We start from the raw sequence: 26,764 nt of genomic DNA, 5'->3' as shown, positions 1-26,764 counted from the left end.
GAAGTCATACATAGGCACTGTTAGGGCAGTATCTTAGAAAACTGATGCAAGTTGGAAAATCCACACGCTACTGCACTTGACAGAAGGGATGCAGAAGGCACAACTATTTTCAGAGGGTCCTCCTCACAGCAATAAACACCAATATCACTAATGACACTTCCATCCAGCCAAACCCAGCCAGGCTACTGAGCCCTACTGCCTCCTCTCTCCTTCAATTAGTAAAAGCAACAGTTGCAACACTATCTCAATAAAATGTTGACATTCACCCAGTTCGAATTCCGACACTGGATTATCTTTTTCAGCCACATTGCTATTACCCATTTTAAAAACTATTAAGCGGCATTCCCATCAAACTTCTACTTTTCTTGTATTCTGCTTCACTTATCCTTTTAAGATTTTACTGCTCCTCCTCTAAAATGAACAAATTTGAAGCAGAGAGACAGTCCAGGAGAGAAATGTCACTTTCGCCTTTTCGCCATACTTAACTTACCAAACCTAGACCAAGAAATTTCAAAAGTAGTAATAAAAGCCATAATTAAAATTTATAATAAAAATCTACAATAAAAAATATTACTGCGCTTAGTTATGCGCCTCTTGATGCTTCTGGGATCTAAACTATACATAACTTCAAAGTCCAGCACTGGTGACAGGTTTTCAGGTCTGAAACCATTCACAAAGCATTCAGTGGTAACATGCCCAAGCAAACTGGTTCATAGCACAAGGAAGAAAGGAAAAACTGTCTGTTAATTCAGTAATTTATCTCCTGGATTCAGAAAAAGTCCTTTTTCCCTTGGAAACTAATTGGCAGTCTCAGAAATCCAGAGATAAAATGAGGTTCCCCTTTCAGAACCTCCATGTCTTTGCTGATAAATAGAATGCTTCCACAAAAGGAAAAGATGCCTGAAAATTAATTTTAAAGTATCTTCTGCCTACTTGTAACTTCAAACCCTATCAAGAGGACATCTCTTACTAGATTGCCATCTTACTGTCATAAAAGAGCTATTCAGATGGGGACAAAGTCTGACCAAAAAAAATAAATACCAAAAGCTTCCAGAAATTTTCACTGCCTTTTGGAGGTAATAAATCACTGTGTCCATCCAATTAAAAAATTCAGACAAAACCAGCTGTAATTGGCACACTTAGAACTGAACTCTGAAATTAACTAGCAGAGGGAGGGAAGGGAAACAGATTCACAAGGCAGTTAATAGAAACCCCTTCCTATAGCTTCATTTACAGCTAAGGTGCTGTTTGCTAATGTGCAAATAAATTAGCTTTTAGATTTTAATTTTTAAATCACTCGGATCAAGCCTAGGTTCGGTCTCCTTTGACACGCAACCTAAGCTTTGCTGCTAATCAGACCTCAACAAAAACTTTCAAGCTTCACGCAACAGCTGATACTACATTGGTTTTAATGTTTCAACAACTCAAATGCAGACTTAAGTCATGTTTTCTGAATTTAAACAACAGTTAAGAGTTACATTCTCCTAATGTTAAGGGAATCTAAACATAGTACTTAGAGCTTAACAAATCAATGTTATTTAAATTCTTTTTGTACAGAAATAGCAAGACACATGCATACTTTTTTTTTCTACTAAGTTCTGTCACACTTCAAAATACAGTAACTCATTATTTCTTTAGAGTTGAAAGGACAAAAATATATTTTTCTTCAACTGAGGTCTGACTGAAACCTTGCCAACAAAAAGAGGCACAATTGCATAACTTGGAAAAAAATTATTTACAAAATCAAATCACCACCACCTGTAAGCACCTTACCTTTAAATAGGATCCATAATACTTAGTTACATATGGACTGTCACACTGACTCAGCACTGTGATTTCTTGTTGGATGTCTTCTATTTCATCTTCTGCTTCTTCTAGGTCAATAATTTTTATAGCCACCACTTTTTGAGTCCGATTGTCAATTCCTTTAAAAACTTCACCAAAAGAGCCCTTACCAATTTTCTCCAGTTTGGTAAACAGTTCTTCTGGATCTGCCTTCAGGGTCTGTTAAAAATAAGAGAAAAGTTCATTAGTATTTGTAACATTGAAATGAAATGTCATATATTTGAAGGCAACAAACACTTCAAATTCTACACATTTGTACCTATCCAGCTATACTTTTTCTATCTCCATTATTAACATATCCTTACCACATCCCTTACAGACACACACTGCAACATTTATGCTTTCCTGTACGTAAAGTACAAATTTAACACCATCCCTGTAACAGAGTTTTATCCTATCTGGCACCAGAAAGTGCTGCTACCTCGATTCCTTTTTCTTTGTCAATAAACTGCACACTGAGACTGAAAGATCCTTGCAAAGATTTGGCTTCTATTAAAACCAAAATAGATCAAATACCACTACCAATAGAAGTAAACTTCTGTCCACCCTTTTCTCTCAAAATTGGTCCATTTTCAGAACCCAGGGTCCTACCCTGTTCAATTTTTATTTTTTACATCTCTCATCCTCTTAAGGATTTTGTTCCCATTCTTCAGTGCACAGACTACCATTTCGTTTGTTTCATGCGGCAAACAATCCTCTTCAATTTCCTTCTAAGGATCACCTCCATGAACTGCCATGCTTCCTCCTTATCCCCGACCCTAAGGTTTTCTGGAGCTGGATCTCTTTATCCAACTGAGAGAAGCATAAAAAGAAAAACTCATTCACTCCTAAAAAACGTCCTGTTCCCATCTATCTTGATTTGAACAGTCACATGAAAACTGCAAGTGCTCACCTGAACAAGCAAACACAAGACCTACATGGACCACCCTACCTATTAGTTTTTCTTCCACTGTCAAGTATTCAGCTAGCTACTAGTGCTGTTAGGCTTCTCACTTTCACTGCACAGATGGTAAATTCCATTGTGTACCACCTTCATCTAACAGCAAGGAGCCTTTATAGCTAACAAAAGCATACATACCATTAAATACAATTAAACTGGATAAGTCATAAGTAGGGGAAACAGTCATTAAATGAAGAAAAACAAGATAGCATTACTTGGAATCTTTCCCTTAAAAAGTAAAACAAACACTTCAAAAGACTTCTTATTGTAGATAAAAGGATGAGGTTCACGCTAAGCGAATAGACATTGTTGATAGAGGAAAAAAAAAAGAGGCTCATACAAGAAAAATTCAGTAATGCCTAAATAGGCATAAACCCACACATTTATACTTAGCTAAACTTTGTAAAAGCATAAAGAGAGGAATTAAAATTTCTAAAGTTACCACTGACAAGCACTGAGCCAACATTTTCTCTTTAACAATTAACATACAGCATTTCTCACCCATACTTCTATTTGTGCTCTCACAGCTCAAAGGTTATGTAACTAACCCATGTAGCCCTGAGAAGAAGATAGTCTAGAAGATGTTTTAGTTCATCTGGAGGTACCTGAATTTCACAGCTGAATTAGCTGTTTTGAGGACCAGGTAGCTGTGACTGACTGAGCCCAGAGATAAACCCACTCAATTCTTCAGGCAGTGTGGAGCAGTCTGGATTCTATCATCTTGTGGCGCAAACTGAGTACACTGATACTTCTAATACTTCAAAGTAAGCTACAAGACATCAGAGTTTTCAGATAATCAGCCCAAGAACAGATCACTGGTGAGATCGGTCCAAAGAAAAAACACTCTGCTAAGTATACTGCAAAACTTCACCAGCCCCAAGAAGTTCCCCATGATTTGTCTTATGGATCCATCTTTCTATCTGAACTCAGTTTCAGGAAACAAGTAATGTCCTGGTTTCAGCTGGGATAGAGTTGGTTTTCTTCTTCGCAGCGAGTACAGTGCTGTGTTTTGGCTCTGATGTGAGAACAATGCTGCCAGGACACTGATGGTTTTAGCTGTTGCTGGGTGATGTTTATACCAAGTCAAGGACTGTTCAGTTTCTCAGGCCCTGCCAGCCAGAGGGCTGGAGGGGCACGGGACATTGGGAGGGGACACAGCCAGGACAGGTGACCTGAACCAGCCAACGAGGTATGCCATACCATGGGACGGCATGCTGAGCATATAAACTGAGGGAAGAAGAAGGAAGAGGGGGTCATCTGACATGGCGTTGTCTTCCCAAGTAACAGTTACGCATGACAGAGCCCAGCTCTCCTGGGGATGGCTGAACACCTGCCTGCCGGTGGGAAGCAGGGAATGAATTCCTTGTTTTGCTTTGCTTGTGTGTGTGGCTTTTGCTTTACCTATTAAATTGTTCTCGTCTCAACCCTCGAGTTTTACATTCCTTTTCAATTCTCCTCCCCATCCCTCTGAGTGAGAGGGAGAGAGTGAGTGATGGCATGGTGTTTTGTTGCCAGCCAGGGTTAAAATTCGACACATAAGGACATGGGGTTTTATACTTTTGTCATTAAAAGGAACAGAGCAAGAGATCCAAGCCCACTCCACCAAAAGAATCTTGTTCCTCTAAGTTCAATGTAATGAGAATTACATACTATTACACGCTATTAAATACATAATATGCTAACATATCTCCCACTTGGAAACAAGACCAGGGCACTTCATGTTTTCCAGCAACTGCAGTTATCCTTTTAGCAACACTTCCAGGGACATAATTTATAAGACGACAAAACTAGGAACCAAATCATGCTGTAGTGGTTCTCCTCATGCCCCCCTGAATGTTTGGTGCTTTTTTTTGTCAATATTCAAAATGGTCTTCTCTGAGAATTCTTCATGAATAACAATAATCTTAACACTTGCATCAGATGTTTTCCCTTGTGGAAGACAATTACCAGTCTATGTTTTCATACATACTGTGTTAGAATTTGAGATGATGTGCTGGAGAGAGCTGTGCACTCCTAATCCATCCACACAAGCCTTCTAGTTCCATTCACCAGCCACAGGAATCTAAACATTACATCACTACAAAGGCATTTGGGTAAATCACAACCTAATCCTAGTCACAGCTGCCAAAAAAAAAAAAAAAGGGAAAAAAGCCCCAAACAAACGGTGTTTCATCTCCGGAGACTAAAAAGCCAGCACTACTCAAAGTGGCAGTGTACTGCAGTTGTTCTAACAGAGACAAATACAAGGGCTACCTGCCAGCAGCTCTTTGAGATCTGTTGGCCTTCTGTTTTAACCCCCTGTTGTCCCTTCTCCTCCTCAACCCCTCAAACATCTATTATCATCATATATTAAAGCCCGTTATTTCATGACACCAACACATTCAGAGATTTGCAGAACTCTCACAGCCTCATTTTTACTGTATCAGGCTCTTGGGATTTTGGTACTAGGCTGAAAGTTTTATAAAACAACTGCAAAAGAATATTTTCCCAGTCACTTTGTGTTAGTAATTCGAAAAAAGCAAGGAAGATAACTGTTTCTGAAAGTCCTGAGAAGCAGGAAAAAACTGTCCCAGCTTGATTTTTTACAATCGAAATTTCACAGCCATTTTGAAGTGTTAATTGTTCAATAATAGCTGGAATCAATATAATTAAAATTATTATTAATAATAGTTCCTTCTCCAAGTTCCTTGTGAAATTACTAATCACAAGTAAAACCACGACACTTTTCCTTGCCAAAGCAGAACTTCAGTAAATTCATTTCTTAGTTTTAAAATTTAAAAGTCACCACTCTTGAATTCTGATCTAAGCAACAAGAGGGAGCAACTGGGTTTTTTAAAAAAAAAACTTCTCTTGCTAAGGTTGTCTGTATTTTCTTCTCAGGAGACCAGGTGTTTGCAGTGAGAGCCTTAAACTACTGGCAACACACGTTTTTGGAAAACTACCATTTCATCTCACTCTAACAACCTGCTTTATTTCAAAAACAGAGAGATCAGGCCTCCAGATACATAATGAGCTGCTTGAATTTGAAAGTACATGACTGGCCAATTCCCATTCATTTTGTCCAAGATCACACCTGGAAAGGATTCTCATATTTGCTTGGTTTTGTAAATACTTCCAACAGAGCCAAAACAAACAAATAGTAAATATTTTCTCTACCTGACTGAACAGAGCAAAATGTCTTCCATAGATTCTGTCACTACATTTTTGCTGACTCTACTCTTCTCAAGCTTTCACTAAGCATATAGCTTTCTCCTACTAATATTAAAACAAAGGGAACCAATAAATGAGCCTTCCTGTGACTAAGCACACAGAATATTGCTAGAAAGCACAGAAGTGAGCAGCAACATCTGTTGCAAAAGAATAAAGCTAACCACCTTGTTTGATAAAGAGCTAGATCTCTACCATTAAAATACGTCCTTCTAAGTGTGTCACAGAATACATCATGTGGCAAATGAAAAACAAGGTCTGGAACATTTCCATCTAGTGATTACAGAACTTTCAATTCCCATAACCACTCGGATTAGTTTGTCTTTTTTTTTTTTTTTTAATAGTTTTTCAAACTTCTGAATGCCAATCGCAGCCATCCTGTCTCAACCTCCATGTTGTTTCACCATGCAGAACAAAGTCCTTCACTTTTCACGACAAGCAGAGCCACCATTCACCCAATAATTTGAGTAATCTCCCTATACTTGTTCCACATTGGATTCATTACTTTGACCTTAGTCAGCCACAAAAACATACTGCACTTCAAATTAACTCTTCTCAGTACCTAACGTCACTGTTGTCCACTTCTACAGAATAAAGACTGGATCTGAGAACTTATTGGACTATTTGTTCCATTTGGCCTCATGGCTTTAACTCAGCTGTGACCAACTAAAGCCACTCACCTCTTCCTAATCCTCCGCATTTCCAAACAGTGAGTTCCCAGCCTACCGCAAAGGTCCCTTGTAATAATTCATACTTACAACACCTTGCACTTTATGCTATTCTGTTCAGTAATTCAACTCTTCAAGGCTGTGTAGCTCTTCAGTAATGGCCTCTCAAGTATAACAGGTGCCTTTAATTTTGTACTATCAGCAACTTTTATCAGCATGCGTTGTCTTTTTTTATGCTAAGGTCACTTTTCAGTCACCATCTGTCAAAAAGATTCCTGGAGAAACCAGCAGCATTATCCACTTCGACATTACCTCTCCAGTACTCTAATCATGGTCAGGACAATACACACCTTACAAGGTATTTATTTTTATGAAACCGTAACTCTCATCTGCACTAACTGCCCCTATAAGTCAACAGAAAGTGTTACTGAAATTCAAAATAATTAAACCAAACTTTATCCATAACCATTCTGACGTAGAATACAGCTTTAACTGAATCTTTCTGCATTTCATCCCATTTCTTATTTCTAACACCCACTCACAAAGGGTTATTCATGCAGTTATTGTAGCAAAGGGTTAAAAAACCTGTTTTTAACTTACAAGAATTAAAAGCTATCTCCTTATTCAAGTTCTCAAGCTTATATGGGCAACTGATTTTACTTGCAGATCTCTTTATTTCTCTATGTCTGCTCTTTTGGAATAGACAATCATCTTTCAGCACCGCATTCTGTGTACTTTTCATTTCACCAAATCAATTCCAAATTACTCAGTCCAATCCCCATTCCCTATCAAGACTGAGCACAAAAGAGGAGTTAGAGACACATGCATTCCTGCAGGGCTGTGATCTGGTCGGCATTAGAGACTTGGTGGGATGACTCCTATGACTGGGGTGTTGGAATGGAAGGATACAGGCTCATTAGGAAGGACAGACAGGGGACATGAGGAGGAGGTGTCACCCTCTATGTCAGCAACCAGCTGGAGAGCATGGAGCTGTGCCTGGGGGTGGATGAGGAGCTGACTGAGAATTTACGGGATGTGATTAAAGGGAGGGCAGGGACAGGTGACATCATAATGGGGATCTGCTACAGGCCACACAACCAAGAAGACCAAGCAGATGAGGGTTTTTACAGACAGATAGGAGTCACCTCACACTCACAAGCCCTCATCTTCACAGCGGACTTCAACCACCCCGGTATCTGTTGGAGGGACAACACAGCAGGGCATAGACAATCCAGAAGGTTCTTGGGATGCCCTGACAGTAACTTCCTTCTTCAAGTGATAGAGAAGCCAAGGAGGACAGGTGCCACGCTGGACCTTGTTCTCACCATCCAGGAGGCGCTGGTGGGGAGCATGAAGCTCAAGGGCAGCCTTGGCTGCAGTGAACATGAAATGGTGGAGTTCAAGATCCTGAGGGCAGAGAGGAAGGCACACAGCAAACTCACTGCCCTGGCCTTCAGGAGAGCAGACTTTGGCCTCTTCAGGGATCTGCCTGGTAGTGTATGATGAGATAAAACGCTGGAGGGAAGAGGCACCCAAGGAAGCTGGTTAATATTCAAGGATCACCTCCTCCAAGCTCAGCAACAATGCATCCCAACAAAGGCTAAGATGGGAAAAAAAGCCAGGAGGCCTGCATGGATGAGCAAGAAGCTCCAGGAGAAACTCAAACACAAAAAGGAAAGCTACAAAGGGTGGAAGCGAGGACAGGTGGCCTGGGAAGAATACAGAGAAATTGTCCAAGCAGCCAGGGAACAGGTTAGGAAAGCTAAAGCCCTGACAGAATTAAATCAGGTCAGGGACATCCAGGGCAACAAGAAAAGCTTCTATAGGTATGTCGGTGATCAAAGGAAGCCTAGGAAAAATGTGAGCCCTTTCCAGAAGGAAACGGGAAACCTGGTTACCCCGGACACAGAGAAGGCTGAGGTACTCAATGACATTTTCACCTCAGTCTTCGCTGGCAAGTGCTCCAGCCACACCGCCCAAGTTGCAGAAGGCAAAGGCAGGAACTGGGAGAATGAAGAACCACCATCAAAGATCAGGTTCAACACCATCTGAGGAATCTGAAGTTGCACAAGTCCCTGGGACGTGATGAGGTGCATCTGCACGGGTCCTGAAGGAACTGACAGTTAAAATTGTTAAACCGCTATCCATCATATTTAAGAAGTCACAGCAGTACAGTGACACCATACACAATACAGGCTGAAGACTCACTGGCTGGCAAGTGGATTTAAAGTCAAGTCCTTCACATCCAGATGAACATAAGCCAGCAATGTGCCACCATGACAAACAACACAACAACATCCTGGGTTGCGTTAGGAAGAACATTGCTAGAAGGTCAAGGGAGGAGATCCTACCCCTCTTCTCAGTACTGGTGAGACCACATCTGCAGCGCTGCATCCCGTTCTGGGCTCCCCGGACCAAGATATGGCTGTACTGGAGCGAGACCAGTGAAAGGCCACAAAGATGGTTAAGTATTGCAGCAACAGATGTATAAAGCGGGGGCTGAGAGAATGGGGATTGTTTAGCTTGGAGAAGAGAAGGCTGAGGGGCTGGAAATCTTCTGTGCGTGAATACCCGCTGGAAAGGTGTAAAGACAACAGAGCCAGGTTCCTCTCAGTGGTGCCCAGTGGAAGGACAAGATGCAATGGGCACAAACTGAAATATAGGAAGTTCCATTAAAACTTCAGAAAAAAAAGAAAAATAAAACCAAAAGGAAAAAAAATACTTCCCCCTGTAAGGGTAGTCCAACACTGGAACAGGTTACCCAGGCAGGTTGTAGATTCTTTGCATTATTCAAAGTTACACTGGATGTGGTCCTGAGCAACCCACTAGCTGACTTTGCTTTGAGCAGGAGGTGGACTACACATGCTCCAGAGGGTCCCTTCCAGTCTCGGCTATTTTGCAATACATTATTTCCGTCACATCAAGAATTATTTTTACTGCTAAATTTACTGTGCAAATACATCAATTTCTTTTGAAAAACAAAACAAAAAAACCCACACCACTATTGCTGCACATCATTTCCTTATTTTAAATTGATTTCTATAAAGACCAAAGAACAGAAATCTAGCAGACAAGTTTATACAGTTTTCTCAAATACCTGGAGAACTTCAAGCCTAAACACCAGTCAAAGTGAACAGCTGGCATGTTCGATGTCATCGTTCTTCACACAGCTCTCCATTTTAGAAGCAGCACTGCAAAGGTTTTTCTGTACCATCACTTGCAATCTTTCAAAAACCATCTAAAGCCTATTCACCTCAACACAGACCAGTACTAAGCAGCTTTCATTTTTACTTTTACCCCCACAGACTTAGCTGCACAAGTGGCAGCAGTGGAGATATATTGTAAATAAACGCCCATATAAGATAGTTTTGCATCAGGAAAAACTACTTCCAGGAATGAGAAGCCCCAGATTTTACTACCAGCATTTTACCTTTTTCTGAACCTCTCAAGTTTTTGCTTTCAGCAATATACATACACCATATATAACTCATACAATACACAAGATTATTTTCTGCTGTTGGTAGGAAACTGAAACAAGACAGAGGCAGCACGCAGAAAATGAACTGCTTCATTTTACTGCATTGTATCAAGCCCCACCTGTATTTTCAGAGAACAGCTAACCCAAAAAGACAAAATATTTGGATTTACAGCCTGGGACTTTTATCTAAGCAAGAAAAAAATATTTAAGCAGCCTTAAAATTTGAACCAAAGGTTCAGTTTCACCTATTGATAATAAAATAAAATGAACTCAACTTGGATAGCCACTTTATAATTATCATGAACAGAAACAACTGATTTTTATTTTCTTTTCAGAGGACTAATCAGCAAAATATTTAATGAAAGGTGCAAAGATTAGAATGAAAACATTCATCTATACTAACTAGGTGTAAAACCAAGATCCAGCTGTTTCACTGAGAATTTGTCAACAATCAAAGAGAACACTACTGTTCTTTTCTTTATTCTTCAAACATATGCATTCCGTACTTCTCATTTTCCATCTCCAATGTTATAATTATTCAATTCAGAGACACACTACCATAAGGAAACTGCCTTTTTTTTTTTTTTTGGGGGGGGGGGGGGGGGGGGGGGGGGAAGAGTTACCATTTGAAGAATTAGCAATACATTACCTATCATGAAAAGGAACAACTGCCATAAATTCTGCCATGAAACTTCAGTGGGTTGTAATGGGAGGGGGAAAGCAAAAACTAAAGCTGTAAAACCTTGCATCTCTCACACACTTTGCATGTCACAAGCAAATGAGGATAAAAATACACAGCATGCATCACAATAGCCTCAGCAGTACTTGCATTTGTTCACACAGTTCAACTCCCTTGTTCTAACTACACTGGAACAGGTTTTAAGTATGTTTTGGGATGGGGGGGAGCCAGGGGGAGTTAGCCTATCATAAAAGCATTCCTCAGCCACTGTATAACCCTCTTCCCACTTATTGTCAAGGAAGATGCACTTATCTGAGACTCAGAATACACTATCAACAACATGGATATCCAAAACATGCTTCCAAATTCCCAGTTAACTAATACCATCTTCTGGGTGCAATGTCCTCTGCACAAATCACACTGTAATCTTACAGTATTCTTCATTCAGCTTTTCATTCAGAAAGCTGCTTAGGGTACCATGTTAAAGAGTTTAATACCAAAAGTAATAGTTACCTAACCATAGCCTGATTTTTACAAGCATTCAGAAAGAATAAAATCCAATTAAATATGCTGAATTTCTGAATAGTTTCTCAGGGTCATTTTTTTAATATAACATTACTAAAAACTTTCATAACCTGTAACTAACTGACTCCCTTCCATCCATTACTTTTAAAACGTAAATCATTCCAATTGAAAATCTCTCCATGCCTTGAGCACACAACGAAAGCAACAAACAAGTATTACCAGTAGACACAGCATAGCTGTGAAACCCAAAACGTGTTTTAGACACCAAGAGAAAGACAGCTAAGGAAAAGAGTCCCAAAAAACAGGTTTAGAACAATGTCTCTCACTTGTTTCCACTTGTCAGAAAGACCAAACACAGTAAAAATCACTCTTTTTTTATAATAGCTAAGCTATTGATAAAAAGAAAAAAATAAAATAGTGGCTTTTTGTGGAAATTCCCACCATTAGGGTGGGAAATGGCAAATGGTCAGACAAATGGCTGAATAAGTAATGCTAATAGAGGCAATCAGAAATGTACGTTGCATTAATACTAATTGAGGAAAAGAAGCAAAAGAATGAGTTTTAGGATCTATAACAATCCCATAATTTGAGGGGAGACACTTGTATCCATTCTATCACCTGGCAAAAAAACCCAAACTCATGTTTCTTAAGAGGCTGCCAAACAGTGCAACTGAAAATAGAACAGGATAGCACAAGCATTCCCAAAATTTTCCTGTGTCAAGCTTCACATTCTACAGAGTTGCACTGCAGAAGGTTCTTAGTTCTATACTAATGTAGAATCAACACACACATCTAAGAGGGAACAATTCCATGCATAGATACTTCCAATAAACAAAATATTTATTGGCTTATGAAAGCCATTTCACCAAAAAAAGACTGTTCAACACTCCTCTTCAAAAGTAAACTACATTTATTTGATTTTGGAACTATACATCCTGAACATATCCAGGAGTTCAGATTCAGGTAACATACTAGAGCTTTAAACAAGCTTGGGAAGACAAGCAAACAGGTTTTACTGGTATCAACTATTATCACCTTGTACTAATCATGGTTCAAGACTGAGGCACATAATCTAAACACATGAGTTTAAGTAAGCTCGCAATTTTGCCAAAAGGAAGCTGCTACATCCACAGACAAGTTTATCTGTACCAAAAAAAATTAGAATGCAGAAGCTGAAGATCACCATAAAAACGGCTTTTCCCTACAGGAAAACTGAGACCACTTTAATAATGCATTTGGAAACGCAATAGTAAAATTGTTCTTAGACTATTCTCATGTAGTATGCAGTCATTTTATTGTCCTTATATCTTCTTCTCATAAAACTAAATATTCTCTTACAGAATTTCTCCTTCTACATCTCAAATTCAGTGCTTTGAAGTGATGCATCCTAATGTTACTGCCTCTGTAACTAATTTTTAGGTGCATACATGGAAACTTACCCCAGATTAACAGATCTATATGGACAAACTCCAAGTCATCTATTTATAAAGTTTACAAGTAAAAGAGGTTTTGACTATATAGCTGCCTCCACACAAATTATTACTTTCAGCCCCACACAACACCACTTTGTCAAATAACGCTTCACCAGTGGAGGCAGGTGTATCATCACAAAAGCAATAACCAGGTCAAATTCGATCAGAGTACCAGCTTGGAAGGGACCTCAAAGATCATCTGGTCCAACCCTCCTCGGCAAAATCACGGTCTAAACAAGATGGCCCAGCACCCTGTCCAGTCAAACCTTAAAAGCATCCGATGTTGGAGAATCCACCACTTCACTGGGGAGATTATTCCATTCTCATCATGAAAAACTGTCCTCTTGCCTCCAATCGGGATCTCACCAGGAGTAACTTGTACCCATTACCCTTTGTCTTTTCCATATGATTCCTTGCAAAAAGGAAGTCTCCATCTTCTTTGTAGCCACCCTTTAAATTCTGGAACATGGTAATAAGGTCTCCCCTGAGCGTTCTTTTCTCAAGGCCAAATAAAACCAGTTAGCTCAGCCTTTCCTCATATGGCAGGCTTCCCAGTCCTTTGATCATCTCTGTGGCCCTTCTCTGTACCCTCTCAGGCCTGTCCACATCTTTTCTGTGTAGCAGGGACCAAATTATTATAGAATGGATGCAGTGTTTTATATTATTATAATATTAGATAACTTGCTGGCTTTGTTCATCGATGTTTGGTATACCCCCAAGAGGGAGAATGAAAATAATTTAAGCAAAATCTAAAAATATACCCAAGATACATATATCCATTTTCTATCTCAGAAGCATAAAAGATGCCACTATGTAAAAGTTGACATCAAAGCCTCGTATACCACTCATAACACAAGCCCCAATATTTAAATGTATTCACTACATCAATAGTCTTCTGTCTCTCTGGGGAACAAAGATGACAGTTGACTAAAAGGGCACCTTACTCAAACATGAAACTTTCCATAACATATGACTAGCCCAAGTGGTTGGTCTATAAGGGTCCCTGAAAGATATAGCTGCCACAAGCAGTATCTGTTTGGTTCTGGAAGGCTACCTGATGGAAATAAGTTTTTCCTGTTTAGAGGCTGTTAACACTAATGGCAAGACAACAGTTAAGGCAGAAAGGTGAATGCTGACATTGGTCACACAGTAACTAACAAGGATGACAAACCACCTTGGATGTGACCAATACAAAATCTAGTTTTGGATCTCTCTTCTGGCAAGCTCAGCCTTTGGAAATTAAGAGTGCCTTTCCTTACCTCCTCTGGCTCTGTATAAATACTACACCCTACCTTTATATAAACATTAAAAATTAAGTAGAATTTTGGAAAGCATGTCTAAAATGTATAGCTTCAAAACCACAGAAGGGCTGGAAAAAATGTAACACAGAGATTCACAAAAAATAAGGATTCACTATTGTCAATCCTTATTCCAAAAAGCAGTCTTAAATCCTTCAGCTATTCATGAAGCAATGAAGTCAACCCAAAAAACTATCAGACTGGGTACCTCAAACCACTCCCTAAAGACTGAGCAGTCTATACGTTACAGCTAATTACCAGTCATTTTCTACCTAATAGAAAAGTACCTGCAAAGGCCACAGAAAGAAAGAACAAAGAAGCTTAAAGACTGAGAAAACAGAACTGCAGCCATTTTAACTGTATAGTCCGAGTTAACAGCATGAGGATTTAATAACATTATCCAAATTGAAGCTTCTCCCTGAAACAATGACTTCCTAGGAAGTAAAGCACACCAAGAAGCCACCCATAGCAGCATGTCCAAAGGAAACCAACTCCAATGCCTCCACACATGCTTAATAGCAAGATTCTGGGGGTGTTACGAGGAAAAAAGCTTAGTATCCATATATTCACTAAAAACTGCTACACATGACTTACCAACAGTGGAACTGTTGATAAGTCAACTTCTCTGAAACAGCTCCATACATCTCTTGCATAGCCCTATACCGCCTTTGACCTCCAGAGAGAGAAGATGCAAACCTTGTTTTCACAAATTAAAACTCTTCTGTTCTTGTACCCAAGGAATGAGCTTGTAATATGCCGCAGAATCATGACATCTATCTCCAGCATATTTTAAAACAGATCAGCCATGATTGTAACAGTCCAAGAATCAGTCAAATAATTAAGTGCTGTAAATTACTACAAAATATTTATCAAACTGTAACAAAGGGTAACAGCAAGCACAAACTTTCAAAGAAGTATTTTCCCCCAATTTGAGTTTTATCTCCCACACAGAAGCTGCAAATTGAAGGCAGCAGAGGCTATGTGGCCTTTCCAGTGCCTTTGATTTAGCAACTTAAATGTTTTGCAATGACCAAAACCAGAGCTCATATATTAAGTAGTTGCAACAGTTTACTGTAAAGGGAGAATGAGTTATAATAGGGAAGACAGTAATACATATAGTGTGTAAGAACAAAGGAACAGCCATGCTGGATCAGAACAAAGGATCATCTAGGCCAGAACACTTCTGCAGCAGTCAAAAGCTAACGCCTTGGGAAAAGTGCAAGCTCAATAGCAGTTATTTCCCAAAACACTCTTCCAATCTCCAGCAAACTGACAGTTCAAACACTTTCCCAGACAGAAATACTGCCTTCATATTTAACAACTTTTCTTTCCTGTTCGTTTGTCAAGTTGCCACTTAAACTTCGTTAAATTTTTAGTATTTCTTGAAGCAAGACAGTATGAACATCAATGCTTATTTACATTTTGGATGAAGAACCTGCAGCCCTTGTACTGAAGATAACAATGAAAAATGATTAAAATCAACTTATATTGCATAAATACTGTTATTGTTACCAAAAAAAATGAAAGGGAGGAGGATAAAAGTTTTTGTCACACAGAAGGGGCTTGGCTTACAGATGATGGAATTTTAAAAGCACCTTAGGAATTTTATGAAGCTGACATATGGGCACACCTAAAAATACAAGTAAACTTTCTCAGAAAAATCTGAGGAGAGAAAAAACAAAACAAAGTTCAGGGCTTCAGGGCATTTAGGGAAGGGTGAGTTGATCTTTTGGGGTGTTTTTCCCCCTTTAGAAGACCAAAACAGGAAAAAGAAGGTGACTAATTATTTCTAATCAGTAACTCAATGTTCATTATGCCACAGAAGTGTATCTGAAACTCTTATTCACCTGAAACTTTTAATTACCTTTACTATACAAGCACCTAGAAATACAACTAGAAGTCATACCTGGATCCATTCTAACCATGGCACTGTACCGCCTGAACACAGCTGACTCCAAAAAGGCAAACCACCTGTGGGTTTTCCTTACTTCTCTGGGATCTGAAGCCAACAAAACCATTTCTCTTTTCTCAGGAGTTTAAAGTATTCTTACTGTTCTTACCATAATATAACACTCATTTTAAAGCAGGTTAATAAAAATCTGTTCTACACAGTTATTTCACACAGTTAGAAGCACACAGAAAAGCTAGGGCAAAAAACAGCTTTTCTGGTTCTTTAACTTCAGAAATAGAGAAAAACACAAGCAAGCCAGAAGCAGCTTACCACCAAAACATTTTAAGTGGGGAAAGGAGAAAAACATTTAATCAGTACTCATTTTAGTATTTTATTGTTAAAGATTACTTTAAAACTGGCTGCCACCACATATCCAACAGCTTGATGTACAGTATTACTGTGTTTTGCAGCTTCATCCCTTAAAATTTTCTCTGTCAGCCTACATTTCTCGAGCTTTTTGGTCCAACACACTCCTAACGTGCTTCAAAACACATTACAGTTCAGCTAGCACCCCTACCATAAATTTATAAAGACAGTACTTCATTATTAAAAAAGCAGCATCCATAAAGAAGTTACAGAATCTTACCAAAGCTTTGAAATGCAGGCCAGTCTGAAAATCAAGGTCATATACACTTACTCTGAACCAGCCTTGCAGAACCTCATGCATTACAAGCATTCTCCCCAGGCCACTTCTATAAAACATCAAGAAGGTAGACAACATATTCTCAGTTTAGTAATGATGCACCTTCATGTCATACTCTCAAACGCCTATCTACACAAAGCCCTTAAACCAAGGACTGATAAACTTTGAGTCCAAACTTATTTGCATGCACAGAAATTTAGGTCAAAACCCAACCCTGTTTTTATTCAGGTTACAACATGCCCACTTTGCAGCAGACAGTGAATCTCAGGTTTTGACAGCCTTCCAGCACCATCCTACATTTCCTCCACAGTTTTTCATTCCTTTGGCTCACTCTCTACCCACTCACTTTTTATGCATCACTCCTCAAACACCGATCAGATTATGTTGTTCAGGCAGAAATACATTAATCCTTCATTCCTCTGCCCTATTTACACACTACCCTGCTCATGCCAAACAGCATTAATAAAGCATTGTCCCTATATGGGATTTGGGGGGGTTAAGAAGTTACTCTTGTTCACCCCAGGATACTGACTGCTGTCTTGTGTAAGTTCAGCAAAGAATGTAGGAGAAAGCTGCATAACTTGTCACTGACACTGCTTACACCGTTTGTTGCAGAAGATAGTAGGTGGTGAGGAGGGATCGCACTACAGAAAAAGAAGATAGTCCCGTGATTTAAGCAATGTAATTATAACCCAGAGAACTAAGCTCTATTCCTCCCTCTCCTTCATAATAAGAAGTCCTAAACCATAACCTTTGTCTTATTTAAGCAGCCGTCACACATTGTATGCACCTTACTTTTGAACATTTATCTGCAAGCAAAGTCAATCACGTACTGAAAACAGACCATTTCTATATACTCTGAAAGAATGGAAATGGACACAGACATCTTGAGCTCGATGCAGAAAATTAGCAGGTAGTACTCGCATTTCTGACAGACTTTATGCCTCTACCTGTCAGCAGGTCTTTACTTTGGTGTTTGTTTTTTTGTTTCTTTTGGGTTTTTTTACACTGTTATAAGTTCACACTTGAGAAACTCTAAAACAATAAAAATTCATGAGAAAAGTAACACTGTCTTGAACAAAAAGATTTGACTTAAACTCCCAAATTATGTGGGCTAACAAAACCCCTGAATAGCTACCCATTTAGTACAGCTAACAGCATTACAAACTAAATAACAAACGAAGTCAATAAAAAACACAGGCCCTTAGAGAGATCATGCAGGGACACACATAAGCAGTACATGCATATTGTTGGAATAATCTCTATCCTGTCACTTCTGAGGAGCTACAAATCTGACTTTTTAGTTCTAAAGTATTACAGATTCTGTTTCAAAGCTGGTAGATAGTCACCTTGGTTCTAACATGTCTCAAAAGGATAAAAAAAATGCAACATTAATCTAGCCCTAGCCAAACCAAGAAACCTTTACTTCTCTGTCTCTGGCAGTCTGCTCATGTTTGGAATGTGAACTTGAACACTCACCACTAGTACCTACAGAGCGATAAATTATTAAGCAGTTCAGAGTGAGGGCCTACATACTCTATTTGGCAACCAGCAATATGCTTGGGCATATAAATCATGCTACACCCAAGCATGTAAGATTTTAAATTCAAATCCTAAGATTACTGGGGGGGGGGGGGGGGGGGGGTGTTTATAAAAAAAAAAGATTCACGACTTAAAATCCTGACTCATGGAAAAACGAACCAGAGCAGATCAATACTTAAACCAAATGTAGCACAAAAACTTTCAATCCAGGAGATAAAGCAAGAAAAACTCTACATGTCATTCATAAGTTCTTCTTTCAGAGGTTTGGGCAGGGGAGTTTCTAATAAGGTGCGGGAAACATTAGAAAAACAACACACTGATACTAATATCCTTAATGTTTTTCTGGCAGTAGTTTGCATTTGGACTAAGGAAAACGGGGCAGGGGGGCGCAGAAGCCATCTCAGTCACCAGAAAACCACACCAGTTATTTCAGAAATATAGTTACAAGGCAGAACCAGCAAATTCCATCGCATCAGAACAGCAGCTTACCAACTCTCGCAGCCAAACACCCACCTCACCAGCCAGCACCACTGAGATGGGCGCTGCAGCAGGCGCTGAAGGTCAGCGTTTTCAGGCCCTGTTTCTATGTATGCTTCCCGTCACCACGTCAACATAACGGGACCAAAAATCGCCCATCAAGACGCGCTTCGCTTCGTGAATTAAAACACCGAGAACTCCTGGACGGGGAGAGAGGGGGGACAAACCACGCACCCCTCCGCTCCGCACACTTGCGGCAAAGCTGAGGCTGCCGAGGAAGGGGCGGGAGGGAGGGATGCACCAGGCGGGGGGGGCTCGCTAGGCATTACGCGAGGTGCCGGCAGCACGTTTCGTTTCCAGGGGTTACGGGATCCCGCTCCTTTGCCCCTGGGGCCGGGTGGGAGCGAAGAGGCGTTTGCGCCCCTCGCCCCTACCCTCCGCCCCAGGGAACCCCCTCACCGACCGCACCGCGCCCCTTCAGGCCGCCCCCACCCCCCCGATTCCCACTGGCGGGGAGAGCCGGTGGAGGCCCATCCCCCGCTCCCGCCGCCCCCGGGGTGCGTGTCCGCCCCTGCCCTTGGGGCTCGTCCCTCCCGCCGCCGGGGCGGTGCGGGGCAGGCAGCCGGTCCTCACCTGCATCCCCGGCAGGCCCGTCTGCACCGGGGAGTGCGCCATGGCGGCGGCGGCAGGGACGGCGGGGGAGAGGGAGCCGGGTCTCCTCAGGCGGCCCCAGGGGACAAGGCTTAGCTCATCTCCACGCTCTCCCTCACGGAGACACGCAGTCCTCCTCCTCCTCCTCCTCCTCCGCGCCCTTCCCCCGGGCGAGCAGCGCCTGTGCGCCGGCGGTGGGAAAGGGGCCGTCCCAAGCTCGGGCTCCAGGCCCCCGTCACGGATGCAACGGTGGCCGCCTCATCTCTCCTCCTCCTCCTTCTTCTCCTCCTCCCCCGGCCGCGCGCGCAGAGCGGCCGCTGGCGACGCGGGGCCCAGCCGGCGACAAGATGACAAACCTGAGGGGGGAGGAGGAGGGGCGGCCGCGCGTGCGCCCGCCCGCCCCGCCTCTCCCACCCGGCTACCTGCACGCGCTGCCCCACCGGGTCGCCTCCCCCCGCCGCCATCGGCTTCGGCCGGCGGGGAGGGGGCGGGGGGCCGGGAGGCGCCGAGCGCTGCCGGGCCGTGCGTACCGCGGTGTGCGGAGACCCGCCCGGCCGGGCCCGAGTCCCCCAAGCACCGCTGGCAGGGCCGGCTCCCGGTCGCCGGGCTTGCATCGCACTCGGGATAGCGGGAGGCGGCGGGGCCCGCGCCCCGGCCCCGGGAGTTCGGCTGGCTGTCGCCCCTCGCCCTTCCGGCGGCGGCAGCCCGCAGGGCCGGGCCTGCCTCTCCTAGCCGGCAGCCCGCGTGAGGAACGGCGCCTCGGCTGCCGGCGAGGCAGAACAGGTGAAGCGAGGCGAGCATCGGGTTCGGAGGCTGCTCGCTTAAAACGAGGAAGCCGGGGTGAGGCGGCAGACCGAGTGGGCAGAAACCCGAGACATGTTGTGGCATGTCCCCTTCCTGCCTCCCCTTCGCTCGGGCGGTGTAAGAAAGGTCAGGGTAACGCCGCGGCTCCCCTGAGGTGTATGGTTTCAGGAAGCACTTGACTTCCTGTCAGGAGCTGCAGAAGCTGCGAACGAAAATGGCAGTTAGGGGGTCGCGGTGCTTCCGAAATGGAGGGAGAGCGGGGCAGCCCCCGGGCCTCCCCCGCGCCAGAGGCCAGCCCCGGGCCCACGCAGGGCCCCCGCGAACTTGGTGGTGTGCTGGCCGTGTTTGGCCTGTTCAGCTCCATCGCACGTCCCCAGTGCACCAGGGAATGCCCTGAGAGTCTCGTTCTTCCCCCCCCGCCCCCACAAAAAGCTAGGCGGTTTCATGAGTATTAAAATCATTGGAGCCTGGCGGCCAGTGGGCCTGAAACCCACAGGACAGTGGTTCTCTGTCTTTTCAAGTGAATTAAAGAAAAAGATGAGCATCCACCGCTGCATAAATTAACATACCAGTAGGTAATTCACTAGAGAGTTTGTGCAAATGTCTCAACTGCAGGAAAAAACTTTAAAATATAAAATGGTCTCACTGATTTGTAGTTGGTATGCCCACTGAAGGTTTTCCTCTAGTTACAATATTCTTCGTTGTCTAATACAGGCTGAACTAGCACTACGCGATCTTGTTTTCCTGAAACTTGTAGAAACATACATGCCTGTTAGGATTTCTGCCCCTCGGTCAAATTTGAATAAAATTGGCAAACAGCTTTATGCAGGCATGTATGTGTACACACATGCATATACACACACTGCTTGTTTCCCTGAAAACTAAGTATACCAGCTCTTGAGTATAATGAAATACAGAAAGGATGACCGATAGAAATTGCGTAGAAACTTGAACTATTGGAATTCTTTTCTTAGTTGTTCATGAAGGAGTAGCTAGTTTCATGAATGCTGGGATGGAGTTTAAATTATGGGTTTTTTTTTATTTTCAGGAAATAAGAAAATGTTTCTACTGTTTACTGGTATGCAATTTTCTAAGAAATGTAAAAGCTTTCATTTGAGTTTTACCTCAGTCAAAAGCCAAACGACAGTCGCAAGGATCGCTATAAAAACTTTCTGTTTGGATAGTTTTCTAAAGCATTTTTGCAGTCGTCTTTTTTTAAAAAGCAGAGGTTTAGTGTCTGCGTGGTTGTTCCACTGTTTGCAGTAAATTTTTTTAGCTTGCTAGGAAGAAAGTCAGTGGGCTACAAGTGAACCTTTTGCTTTGTCCCATGAATACCATTGAGCTTTCACTACCTCACCTAATATTAAAAATTCTCATGGAGAAAATGTCAAGTTTACCATTGCCTGTGCAGCTTTATTTTTGCTCTTTTCTATATAGTCATTTTGATACAGATTTTATCATCTGCTTTACTTTTCTGCAATTGCACATTTAGTGCAGAGTGAAAATAAAAAAGGTCTAAACCTAAGTTTTATCTTTTGTCTTATGAAAGGTATAAAGCTATTATTTTCTGTCCATTCGTATATTCTTTGGGACTTAAATAGTTTTCTTAAGGAACGTATACTTGATTTGCTAGAGTTGTTTATGCTTTATTTTGCTAATTCCCTTTCTACATTTAGTTTGTAGATTCTCTAGCTCAAGGTGCACAAGCACAAAAAAGTTCCCATATGCTAGCTTCTCTGAAGTAACTTTCCCCATATAAGCTCCTAGCCTAGGGCCACTGTGAGGTCTTTCTCTGGCTTGTATGCTGTTGCTGAGTAAAGATCATGGATTTATTTCATCTCCGGGTTTCAAAGTTCTGCATTACGTGTTCAACAACAGACTGTGCCTGAAAAAGAAATTTTTTTAGCCGGTGGAATAAGCTCTATAAGCGGATTTACTTGTTAAATGCAGGAAAAGAAAGGAGCAGATTCGAAACTCTGTGTCATAAACCAGATACTGGTCTAAGTTCTAATAAGTTCTAATTCTCTTTATCTAAAAAATCATCTAAAAGATGAATTCTCTAATGAGTCTAGTTCTAATGAGATCAGAACAATGTATTATAATGTCTGATTTCTGTCAGCTTCTGTATCTTACTTTCTGAAAGACTTCCAGTTTCTCCCCTGGACTTCAAGAAATTTTATCCAGGATAGTTTTGAATGTAACCTTAAAATAATGAATGTGTTTCTGTTTGCTGTCAGTTTTGTAAATGCTAATCTTTCGGTCTAAATTTCAGCTCCATCCCCACAGACTAACAGAAACCTTGCAAATTTTCCTCTCCTTTTCTCAAACTTTTCTGAGAAAATACGATTTTTTGTACTCCAAAGAAAGGCTACTCTTGCAGAAATCTTTTATTAAAAATAGAATGATTACATGTTATAATAGCCTGCCATCCCAGTGCAATGACATAACAGACTTCAAAATAAACGGTTCTTAACATTAAATTGGTTTCCTGTTGTATCATTTTGAAGACACATGTTTCCAGCATGCAAAGATTCGATTTATTTTGTGTGTAGACTTCTCAATACCTGCTTTGCTTTCAATTTAAAATGCTACTTTGAATATGCAAAGATTTTCTGCTTTGCTGGTTATATAACAAAAAGGGTTTTTTAAAAATTACATAATGGCAGTCACTGTGAAGTTCTGTTTGTGAACCACCTGTGAAGAAAAAACATTTTCTTTACTGACCAACATCAAAACTTCTCAAATGAGCAATGTAAGACCGTTGCACTAGAAAGTTAGCTCTTCTAGAATCTATAAAATATACCATAAATAAATAAATAATCCTGTCTTTAAATAAATACACTACAGAAAAAACACCCTGGGTTGTAACAGGTGGGGCATTTGTCTACAGAATATAGCACGTGAGAAATGTAATGGTGAATAAGTAGCAGGCACAAATTTACCTGGGGAAGAGAGAAGAACGAGGAGGCTGAATTCGTGGCAATATTGCTTGCAGTAAGGTATGGCTGTGAGATTATCCAGACTCCCACACTGGTAGGGTTGAGTTTGTCCGTCTTGTATGGCAGCAGGGGTATCCTGCCAGCCTTGGCCTGAGGGCTGTAGAGCAACTAATCAAACCACAGTACCATACTGTTCACTGCTCAGCTTGTTACTGGAATTTTTTTTCTCGCTTCCTTATCATCTTTATCCACCACTAACTTTTGTCTTTCTTGTTTCCTTCTTCTGCGCTTTGTTGTCTGATCAATTTTTTAGTAAAACATTTTAACAACCTGTATAAAAATGTGTCATTTCTCTCTTAACTGTATATATTAGGTTCCTAGCCTTACCCTTTTTTTAATTAGCCTGAATGTCTATGAAATCAGAATTAAATTTTCAGTAGTTTGTCAGTAAGGCTTCATTTTGAATACTTGCATTTCAAATGTATGACACTTGCCTCTATCATAAAATGCAAGGCAGCTTTAACAAGGCTCTTCACAAATGGACCTTAAAGAATTTAGGTGTTTCTGGGGGGAGAGGGGAGGTCCTGACATCGGTTGATAACTGATGGTAGAAAGGAAAGAAAAAATTAAAACATTTCAACAGTGGAGGGTGCTACCAGTAGACTGTCAGCGGAATCCATCTGGGACCAGCCTTGCTCAGCATATCCGTGAATGACCTAGAAAAGAGACTAAAGAGAAATGTCAAAATAGTCTCACATTGCCAAGTATCATGAGGTAAAAACTAAAATGAAGCGCAAGGAGTTGCAGAAGGATCTCAGTGAGTGACAGTTGAGTGGCATGGCAGCAGATGGGAGTTCAGCACTGAAAACCGTACAGGAGGAAAGTATACAGGAAAAGAGCGTACCTTTACATACTGGAGTTCCTACCAATCAAGAAGGAAATCTTGGCTGTCACTGATTGTGAAACAGTCAAACGGTAAAACTATGTTAGGAGTTGTGAGGAAAGGAATAAAGAATAAGGGAGACGTTATGCCTCACTATAAATCCATGCTGCTTCTATAGACTACCGGAGTATTCCATTTCCAAATGATGCTGGAGCTTAGGAAAAGATACCAGAAAGGGAAGAAAACTGTGATCACAGATTCAGAAAAAAATTCTTAGGTGGAGAAATTAAATACATTATGACTCCTCAGCTCAGGAAAGAGTCTTTTCATGAGGGTAGTATTCTGTATCCTCATGAATGGCCTGGAGAAGATGACGAGGGAGCGACTACACTTTTTCTCCTAACAAGAGCTATCAGACAGGAACTTTAAAATAGAGGAAAGCAGGTAACACGAATAATGGAGCTCACTGCCATGAGATGTAGTGGGGAACAAAACAAAAAATGATTTTTTCATTTTAAAAATTGGCAAGTTCACAGACAAATTGCTCTTACAACAGCAACATGTTAGAAATAACTTGTTCCTAGCTTCCCAATGTTAATCTATAGTCTTTACTGAGACAAATTAAAAAGAGTATTAAGTTTTGATAAATCAGCATACTAGAAGAGAAAAAAAAATAACAGGGTTCTAGAGAGCCCTCCACGAAGTAATGAAAATCAGAGAGAAAGTCAGGCTTTAAGCTTCACATACAGTGTCTGAACAGTGAAATTGTCAAATAGCCTGCCCGTATGGGCAGATGGGTCCCATCCCTTTTCATGTGGTTTTATATTGCCATCAGGAACAGAATTTCTCTGAATGAGAAGAAATAAGCTATCAGAATCTGCTCTTTTGACTTAGATGAAGACAGGATTAAACCCTCGTGTTACTGAATTGATGTCATCATTATAGCTGAATTGGCACATTACCATTTAGAAACTTTAAAGTTTAAATAAAATAAATACACATGCATGCTAAAAGGTTTGTTTACCTGCAGTTCACAAACAAAACGGTTCAGCCATTTCTGAGCTGGAGAATGGGTGGAAACGCTGTGTGTCTGGCACTGAAGGTTTTTATTCAGATTCTAATTTGCCCTTGGTAACATGGGACATGGCTAAAGGGGTTTTATTCGGTGACAGAAGGTTGGTAGGGAACACTGCAGTAGAACTTGCAAGCTACAAGGCTGAGTATATGGTCCGAACTCTGAGCAGCCCTAACCCTCCTGGGAGACCGGCTAGGTAACAGAGTCCCTGTATGAGGCTCCTCTTCATCCCTGCCCTACGGCTGCACAAAGTGTAAGAGGTTTATTCCTCAGGCTGCCCTCCATATCTTTCTTCTTGCACTTCATAAATGATTCACCAGCCATTCAGCTCTCTTGCTGCACTCTCCGTCAAGAACTTTACAATCGAGATTCAAAGTGGTCTGCCTGACTGTTTATGGCTTGAGATTCTTTATGAGGCCCTGAACCAAAATTACCTTGAGGAACAGAAATTTACACCCTCTAGCAGTTCCTTGGAAACACTTTTAAGCACTAAACGTATTAAAAACAAAAGAAAAATATTTCATACCCTTGTCCAGTTCCTTGGCTCATCTGTGGAAGAATAAGTCCCTGTTTGAGCAGATGTCTCAGAAAGCAAAGCAGAAAGGACTGGGTATTGTTCTGAAATGAGAACCCATAGTCAGGATGACTCAGTGTGCAGAAATGAACTATAATTATATCTGTGGGTTTTCATTCACTGATTTAGCTATTTCATGTTTACAAAGTTTGCCCAGAAAGCTTCTTTTCTGTAGGGCGTCATTAAGGATATTCACAACACCCGTATTCTGACATTCTTCTACTATGCTGAAGGAGAAATACACCTTTCCCTGTTAATAACAAAAAAATACCCTGGTGTTGTCCAGGACTGACGTTTTGTCCTGGTTTTAATTGTGTTTGCTCTGCAAGATTAGTTTCTAGTGTGCTTTCAAACTATGTGAGGATCATACCCCTTACAAAACACTGGGGTATTCTGTGTTTCCACCAAAATTTGAAAATTTTGGTTATCAGGTTTTGGTGGAAAAGTGGTCCCTTCTACAAAGTTTGTGATGGAGCCTTTCCTCCTCTCTGTGCACCATGGGTAACCCTGTAGCCATGTATTTATGCCAGCAGAGGAAGCTTGCGTAGCTTCAAAAGCACACAGATTGCCTTCTGCAGCTCGACTTGGCTGTGCATTTAAGTTCTGGTTCAACAAGCCATCTTGTCAGAAAGTGATTTTGTTTGTTACAAAAGCAGAGTCTGAAGCTCAAACAATGACATTCTGCTTTAGGTCTTGTCAATCCTGAAGGGGAAAAAAAATGGCTATTAAATTACATTCCCCAAAGAAAAATCCAGTATTTTGCTATGTTTGTGTAAAACGTGCTGTTCCACATTTATTTCACTTCCTGCAGTGAAGTACTTCATATTAGTCATAGAAAATTGAGGAGTTTTGAGTTGTTCATTACCAGGAGAAAATTCACTTTCTCATTGTACTGAGAATCATAAAGCTGGGATGGGGCAGGAAATGGAAGAAACGTCTCAAGTGTTGTATGCCCTTTATTAATAATGAGCAGAATATAAGTGCCTGAAAGTATTTTAGTATTCCAGGCAGACAGTTAAAATTAGATAGGGACCTAGAACTCATTAAGAAACATGAGATTGATTATACTGCACTCTTCCTCTGCCCCTGAAGAGCGGAATTTCATTAAATCTT

The 26,764-nt window shown here is 41.2% G+C and overlaps 1 protein-coding gene across 4 annotated transcripts in view; it reads right to left on the bottom strand.

Annotated features, from left to right (window-relative positions):
- The window catches only part of STK24 (serine/threonine kinase 24), a 61,584-nt gene extending 41,821 nt beyond the window's left edge, over positions 1 to 19,763 (bottom strand). The window contains exons 1-2 of one of the 4 annotated variants that reach the window (XM_055803179.1): positions 19,359 to 19,763; positions 1,956 to 2,004 (exon numbers count right to left, since the gene is read on the bottom strand). Coding sequence is in view for 1 of the 4 variants with exons in the window: in XM_055803176.1 (XP_055659151.1) it covers positions 1,774 to 2,004; positions 19,359 to 19,400 (273 nt within the window). In the remaining 3 variants the exon portion in view is untranslated. Of the gene's footprint in view, positions 1 to 1,773; positions 2,005 to 18,761; positions 18,985 to 19,358 lie in introns of those variants that run through there. The other 3 variants (XM_055803176.1, XM_055803178.1, XM_027788358.2) reach the window with 3 other exon arrangements.
- Positions 19,764 to 26,764: the final 7,001 nt, after the last annotated feature.

Source organism: Falco peregrinus, chromosome 4 (genome assembly GCF_023634155.1).
Source record: "Falco peregrinus isolate bFalPer1 chromosome 4, bFalPer1.pri, whole genome shotgun sequence".
Classification (NCBI taxonomy): Eukaryota; Metazoa; Chordata; class Aves; order Falconiformes; family Falconidae; genus Falco; species Falco peregrinus.
The sequence above is the reverse complement of the archived record's forward strand: the minus strand, read 5'-3'. Positions and strand labels throughout refer to the sequence as shown.